The sequence below is a fragment of the Pseudoliparis swirei genome, chromosome 9, assembly GCF_029220125.1.
Source record: "Pseudoliparis swirei isolate HS2019 ecotype Mariana Trench chromosome 9, NWPU_hadal_v1, whole genome shotgun sequence".
Taxonomy (NCBI): domain Eukaryota; kingdom Metazoa; phylum Chordata; class Actinopteri; order Perciformes; family Liparidae; genus Pseudoliparis; species Pseudoliparis swirei.
The window spans coordinates 1,385,353-1,392,989 of record NC_079396.1 but is presented as its reverse complement, the minus strand read 5'-3'; the positions used below and the strand labels follow the sequence as shown (position 1 = coordinate 1,392,989).

Sequence of the window (7,637 nt, the reverse complement as noted above, 5' to 3'; positions counted from 1 at the left end):
CAAAAAAGGAAACTGACCGTGACACGTTGAGATTATTAGACTAAATATAGCCCCGAATAATCTTTATTATCGTATATATATATAGTATAATCACTCTTTATAATCTGGAAGTCAGCCTCTTTATTTCACTCCAGAGAAGTGGGTCGCTGCCGTCCGGTGGTCGGAACCAATCATCAGCTGCTTTTGTTTCCCCTGGTGGAGGCGGACGATTCGCTGGAGGAGCAAATCAAAATGGCGAGCCAAGAGGAGTCTGTTAGGGAGTTTGTCGCCGTTACCGACGTGGACGAGGAGAGGGCCCGGTTCTTCCTGGAGTCCGCCGGCTGGAATTTACAGGTGCGTCTCTTCTGCGGCGGGACGCGGGGGCGCGCGCGACGCGGAATCCCGCGAAAGAAACGGCGGCGACGCGAAGGTTGCCAGCCTCCCGGCTAACGTTAGCCCGCGGCGCCGGTGATTTGTGCAAGTCACCCTTTGACGAGGGTCCCCAGGGCTGTGTCACCCAACGACGAGGGTGTCGTACAGTTGGCTGTCGGGTGCGGCCGCGAGCACCCAAAGGCCCCTTAAGGGAGGCCATTAAGTTTTGGGCTAGCGCGAGACTGCAGTGTGTGTGTGTGTGTGCGCGCGTTGAGTCCAGGGCTAGCTAAAGTTAGCATGCGCCGACGTGACGTTGTAATTACGCCGGTTACCTTCTGGAGCCACTCGTGACTGTTTAGGAGCAGATATAAATATATATATGATATGAATATGAAGTGAACGTGATGGAGAGTGTTCTCACTCGAGCAGCAGAGACGGAGCTAAACGAGCTGTCTGGCCAACATGTTGTCTAAAGGGCTCCTCAGGTAACACGTGACGTGGATCAGGTAACACGTGACGTGATGCTTTCCTCTCCTCCCTCCCAGCTCGCGCTTGCCAGCTTCTTCGAGGATGGAGCTGATGACGACATAGTGACTCTCCCTCAGCCCGAGCTGACCACGTCGGTGTCCCGGTCCGCTGGGCGAAGGTAACCGTCACAGCCTGATGCTATGTTATTAGCCTAATGCTATGTTATAAGCCTAATGCTATGTTATTAGCCTAATGGTATGTTATTACTGCCATTCTGATGTACGGTTACAGCCTGGGGCCAAAGAGCCATCGCTCATGTATTTTAGTTTAACCCGTAAACATTGAGTGTTTCCTCATCAGCACTCAGCCCAGAGTGACCTCCTTCAGAGAAATGATGCACGAGGCAGAGGAGGAGAGCGACGAGGAGGAAGGCCAAAGGTGAGTGTGCTCCCCTGTGTGTGCGCGTGCTGGACAACGTGGCGATAACAACATGCATTCAGGCCTCACTGAGAACGGAGACCAACACTGTGACGCTGACTCCTTCACCTGGAGGTGACGACACAGTGGTGCACCTGTGTCTCAGGTGAACCTTTCAGTAAATGTGCTGCTTGCTTCCTCCAAAGCCAGATCAATCCACACTCAGACTTTTACTTCTGTCCAACGGTTGCAGACATTCTGAGCTCTTTCCTTTCCGTAAGTCAGCGTTAAGATGAAGACTCTGCTTAAGGGAATTACCCACAATTCATTGCTCTTTGACATTTAAAACACGTGTTTTCCAGTGGAAGCATGGAGACGTAAACAAAGAGGACGGCACGTTGATGTCCGGCAACTTTAAGGGTTATTAAAGATGGAATAGAAAAACGCATGAAATCAGAGGATATTTATTTATTTATTCATCAAATGTTTCATTTCGTCAGTGAAGCTGTTTTAACAAAAACAAGTCAACAGATTATTTGAAATTACCTCATATTGTGAGGAAAAGAGTAAAAACTATCAAATACATCCTCACAATTGTAAACACTATTTGTTTACTTTGTCTCAGTCCCATGACATCCCTTTTGTTTACACATTTCGCTGAGCCTCTTCTCTTCTTGGCGGACGCCGTCCTCACCGTGTTGATTGGTTCCCAGGTTCTTCGCGGGCGGCTCGGAGCGCAGCGGGCAGCAGATCGTCGTGCCGCCCAAGAAGAAGAGCTCCAACGAGGTGGTGGAGGACCTGTTCAAGGGGGCGCGGGAACACGGGGCGGTGCCGCTGGACCGGCCCGGCAGAGGCCCGGGGGAGCCCAGCAAAGCCCGAGTGAGACTCCACACGGCCGACCGGACGCTTCCTCCAGCTTCTTCCTATGTCTCTGTGTCTCTCATGTCTCTCTGTGTCTCATGTCTCTGTGTCTCTCATGTCTCTGTCTCATGTCTCATGTCTGTGTCTCTCATGTCTCTGTCTCATGTCTCTGTCTCCCGTGTCTCATGTCTGTGTGTCTCATGTCTCTGTCTCCCGTGTCTCATGTCTGTGTCTCTCATGTCTCTAAGTCTCATGTCTCTGTGTCTCATGTCTCTGTCTCCCGTGTCTCATGTCTCTGTGTCTCATGTCTGTGTCTCTCATGTCTCTCGTGTCTCATGTCTGTGTCTCTCATGTCTCTGTGTCTCTCATGTCTCATGTCTCTGTCTCCCGTGTCTCATGTCTGTGTCTCTCGTGTCTCATGTCTGTGTCTCTCATGTCTCTGTCTCCCGTGTCTCATGTCTGTGTCTCTCATGTCTCTGTGTCTCATGTCTCCCGTGTCTCTGTGTCTCATGTCTGTGTCTCATGTCTCTGTCTCCCGTGTCTCATGTCTCTGTGTCTCATGTCTGTGTCTCTCATGTCTCTCGTGTCTCATGTCTGTGTCTCTCCTGTCTCTGTCTCCCGTGTCTCATGTCTCTGTGTCTCATGTCTGTGTCTCTCATGTCTCTCGTGTCTCATGTCTGTGTCTCTCATGTCTCTAAGTCTCATGTCTCTGTGTCTCATGTCTCTGTCTCCCGTGTCTCATGTCTCTGTGTCTCATGTCTGTGTCTCTCATGTCTCCCGTGTCTCATGTCTGTGTCTCTCATGTCTCTAAGTCTCATGTCTCTGTGTCTCATGTCTCTGTCTCCCGTGTCTCATGTCTCTGTGTCTCATGTCTGTGTCTCTCATGTCTCTGTCTCATGTCTCTGTGTCTCATGTCTGTGTCTCTCGTGTCTCATGTCTCATGTCTCTGTGTCTCATGTCTCTGTGTCTCATGTCTGTGTCTCATGTCTCTGTGTCTCATGTCTCTGTGTCTCATGTCTGTGTCTCTGTCTCATGTCTCTGTGTCTCATGTCTCTGTCTCCCGTGTCTCATGTCTCTGTGTCTCATGTCTGTGTCTCTCTCTGTGTCTCATGTCTGTGTCTCTCATGTCTCTGTGTCTCATGTCTCTGTCTCCCGTGTCTCATGTCTCTGTGTCTCATGTCTGTGTCTCTCATGTCTCTGTGTCTCATGTCTGTGTCTCTCATGTCTCTGTCTCTCATGTCTCTGTGTCTCTGTCTCTCATGTCTCTGTCTCTCATGTCTCTGTCTCTCATGTCTCTGTCTCATGTCTGTGTCTCTCATGTCTCTGTGTCTCTCATGTCTCTGTCTCTCATGTCTGTGTCTCTCATGTCTGTGTCTCTGTCTCTGTCTCATGTCTGTGTCTCTCATGTCTCTGTCTCTCATGTCTGTGTCTCTCATGTCTATGTCTCTCATGTCTCTGTCTCTCATGTCTCTGTCTCTCATGTCTCTCATGTCTCTGTGTCTCAGGCCTTCATCGGTGGAGGCTACCGGCTCGGCGCCGCCCCCGAGGAGGAATCGGCCTACGTGGCCGGAGAGAGGCACGGCACCAAAAGCCAACAGGATGTGAGAACACGTCGCTTTAATGCTTCTGTCACACACACACACACACACACCATTTACCCGTGTGTGTGTGTGTGTGTGTCAGGTCCATGTGGTGCTGAAGCTGTGGAAGACGGGCTTCAGTCTGGACAACGGTGAGCTCCGGATCTACAGCGACCCGGGTAACGCCAACTTCCTCGAGGCGATCAGACGGGGGTGAGAATATGTTGATGACTTATCCACGTTATATATATATATATATATAGAGGAAGAGAGATGTAAATACCAGAACTTTTTTAAGTAGCCCCGCCCCCTCCCCAACATGCTATATTGGTACACTAGCATTGAACTCCCTCGTGCCCCCCCCCCCCCCCCTCAGGGAGATCCCCCTGGAGCTGAGGCAGCGCTCTCGGGGGGGCCAGGTGAACCTGGACATGGAGGACCACCGAGACGAGGACTTCTCCAAACCGCGGACGGCCTTCCAGGCCTTCGGGGGCGAAGGGCAGAAGCTGGGAAGGTGAGAACATGGAGGACGTGGTCTCCAGACGGCTCCTCGTGTCTCACTCGTCATGTTTCTGTTGGACACGTTCATGATCTTTATGTTCAGAGCGGCTCCATGAGCTGCGCTGGGCTCTGGTTCTGGAGTTCTGAGACGTCTGAGAACGTTTTATAAAAACTAGAAGCACCGACTGAAGTCTCGTCAGAAACATGAACTCACTTGAGGAAAAGGGTCACGTCAGAGGAGTTCTCATCCTCCTCCTCCTCCAGTGCCACTCCAGAGTTGACCTCTGCGGCGGCCAGCGCTCAGCAGGACCAGCAGGACAACGAGTCCCAGGCGAGTTCCTTCGTGACGCTCGACTCCTCCCAGCCCGTCACCAACATCCAGATCCGATTGGCCGACGGCGGCCGGCTGGTCCAGAGGTTCAACTACACCCACAGGTGAGCTCAGCTACACCCACAGGTGAGCTCAACTACACCCACAGGTGAGCTCAGCTACACCCACAGGTGAGCTCAGCTACACCCACAGGTGAGCTCAACTACACCCACAGGTGAGCTCAGCTACACCCACAGGTGAGCTCAGCTACACCCACAGGTGAGCTCAGCTACACCCACAGGTGAGCTCAGCTACACCCACAGGTGAGCTCAGCTACACCCACAGGTGAGCTCAGCTACACCCACAGGTGAGCCACCGACGCTCTTAATGCCACGTCTGGATCCAGCTGTTGGGTCTAGAGCATGGGAACGGTTAGAAACAGGTAGAACAAAGTTGATTACAAATAAAGAGGAATAGAACATGAAGTAAAGAGAACATGAAGTAAAGAGAATATGAAGAAAAGAGAAAGAGAACATGAAGTAAAGAGAGAACATGAAGTAAAGAGAACATGAAGTAAAGAGAAAGAGAACATGAAGTAAAGAGAACATGAAGTAAAGAGAATATGAAGAAAAGAGAATATGAAGTAAAGAGGACATGAAGTAAAGAGGAATAGAACATGAAGTAAAGAGGAATAGAACATGAAGAAAAGAGAATATGAAGAAAAGAGAACATGAAGTAAAGAGGACATGAAGTAAAGAGCAATAGAACATGAAGTAAAGAGAAAGAGAACATGAAGTAAAGAGAATATGAAGAAAAGAGAAAGAGAACATGAAGTAAAGAGAGAACATGAAGTAAAGAGAACATGAAGTAAAGAGAACATGAAGTAAAGAGAATATGAAGAAAAGAGAAAGAGAACATGAAGTAAAGAGAGAGAACATGAAGTAAAGAGAATATGAAGAAAAGAGAACATGAAGTAAAGAGAGAGAGAACATGAAGTAAAGAGAGAGAGAACATGAAGTAAAGAGGAATAGAACATGAAGTAAAGAGAACATGAAGTAAAGAGCAATAGAACATGAAGTAAAGAGGAATAGAACATGAAGTAAAGAGCAATAGAACATGAAGTAAAGAGCAATAGAACATGAAGTAAAGAGAACATGAAGTAAAGAGAACATGAAGTAAAGAGAACATGAAGAAAAGAGAAAGAGAACATGAAGGAAAGAGAAAGAGAACATGAAGTAAAGAGAATATGAAGAAAAGAGAAAGAGAACATGAAGGAAAGAGAAAGAGAACATGAAGTAAAGAGAATATGAAGAAAAGAGAACATGAAGTAAAGAGAGAGAGAACATGAAGTAAAGAGGAATAGAACATGAAGTAAAGAGAACATGAAGTAAAGAGCAATAGAACATGAAGTAAAGAGAACATGAAGTAAAGAGGAATAGAACATTAATTTCCTCTTGTTTATCCCTTTGTTGCCCCCCCCCCCCCCCCCCCAGAGTGTCCGATGTGCGTCAGTTCGTGGTGGGGGCGCGGCCCTCGATGGCCGCCAGGGAGTTCGTCCTCATGACCACGTTCCCCAACAAGGAGCTGACGGACGAGAGCCAGACGCTGGAGCAGGCCAAGCTCCTCAACGCCGTCATCGTGCAGAGGCCAAACTGAGGCCCCGCCCCTCCCCCCTGGTGGTGTGGCTGAGTAACTGCAGCCCTGTGAGACCTGCTGCCACACAGACTTATGTTTGGACTTCTAATTTCAGATTTTTTTTGTGCTTTTCTTTTCTTTTTTCCCTAAAGTGAAACATAACATCCGCTCCCCGGTTCACTAAACAGACACTCTTCTTTATTTTGTTCTCTTTTTAACAAGCTCTCCACTTCCCCCTCTTCTATTAACCTTATGTTGGGGCCTTCGGCCATGTAGACCAGCAGAATCACGCAGCGGCAGTCAAGCTACAAGTACACGCTGCTGATGTGCTTTTGTGCAAGTGTCCATCTGCCTCCACATATTCTATCTGGAGGTGTAACACATGGGGGGGGGGGTTCTCCAACCTGTAGCCTTACGCTCATCACCACCTGGCCCTTTGTTCAAATGAAGATGGAATTATTTTTTTTACACTGCCTTTTTCTCCCCCTCCCTCCCCCCACAGTCTTTACCCACTTGGCCCCACTTAGCATTTTGATATCATGTGACATGACGAGCGGCTTCAGTCAAACCAATGGTTGAGCAGAAGGAACATTTAGATTGTAAACACTGGTTTGTAGAAGTTGGATTCCTGACATCTTCTATGCAGCCGGGGGCGACGCGCACCGTGGGACCTCTGGTGAAATAAATCCATTTTATGGTTCATGTATAAAGAACTCGTGTGGTCTTGTGTTTTTATTCCAGGGAGGGGGGGGGGTTCAGTCGCAACGCCATCATGAACTACAGGAACCGGATGACTCTGGCCACGCTGCCACATCTCAGAAAAAATGCTTTTCAGTGGAAACCCAACTCCTCGGTCTCATACACCTTGTGTTCTTTTTTTAAACATTCATGTAGGAGCCACCAGGAGGCTGTGCAGCAGATGACATCAACTCATGGGGAACATTTTGATTAAACACCAGGTGGTGAGGAGAGACTGTTTTGACTTGCATCGTTGAAGACGGCTTCATGAAGGGTTTTACAAGAAAAATGTGTCCCTTTATTTTTACACAGGGTATTATCCAGGTGTGATTTGACCGACATAACTTGCTCACAGAGTTAATATATATTATTTATTTATATATTGTATATGTATGTTATATATATAATATCTATATAATTGTGTTTTTATGTGTGTTTGCCTAATGTTTAGAGTGCATGAAGAACATGATACTTTTTAGCACTTGGGTTGGTGACTCACTTCCGCCTCTTGTGGCCGAGGTGGGTATCACAACGTGAAACGTGATTCCTTTGCAAATTCACATTTTCACAGATTAAACAAATACAATAAGGATCTTTGAAAGAACGACCTTGCAGAAACGTACTCATTACATGCCGACTTTGCCTCAGGGAGTTACCCACAATGCATTGCAATGGAGACCCCCCCCCCAGAGACAACTACACCCACAGATAAAGAGAAAAAACACTTATTTAATGTTCCTTCAAAATAAAAGCGAACCACGTTAAAACAGGCTAAA

General features: G+C 48.0%; 1 protein-coding gene across 1 annotated transcript; it reads left to right on the top strand.

Moving 5' to 3' along the window:
* Window positions 1–212: 212 nt before the first annotated feature.
* nsfl1c (NSFL1 (p97) cofactor (p47)) lies at window positions 213–6,836 on the top strand. The gene is made up of 9 exons (XM_056421967.1): window positions 213–333; window positions 897–997; window positions 1,180–1,257; window positions 1,950–2,115; window positions 3,603–3,698; window positions 3,781–3,890; window positions 4,054–4,191; window positions 4,443–4,613; window positions 5,982–6,836. The coding sequence occupies exons 1-9, from the start codon at window positions 232–234 to the stop codon at window positions 6,142–6,144; spliced, it is 1,125 nt and encodes a 374-aa protein (XP_056277942.1). The 5' UTR covers window positions 213–231; the 3' UTR covers window positions 6,145–6,836.
* Window positions 6,837–7,637: the final 801 nt, after the last annotated feature.

Bases quoted from the DNA above. Each gene is read 5' to 3' on its own strand.
- nsfl1c (XM_056421967.1), top strand. From the start codon at position 232: ATGGCGAGCCAAGAGGAGTCTGTTAGGGAGTTTGTCGCCGTTACCGAC. The intron at 2,116-3,602 runs GTGAGACTCCAC...TCTGTGTCTCAG, and splicing joins GGGAGCCCAGCAAAGCCCGA to GCCTTCATCGGTGGAGGCTA. The intron at 4,614-5,981 runs GTGAGCTCAGCT...CCCCCCCCCCAG, and splicing joins AGGTTCAACTACACCCACAG to AGTGTCCGATGTGCGTCAGT.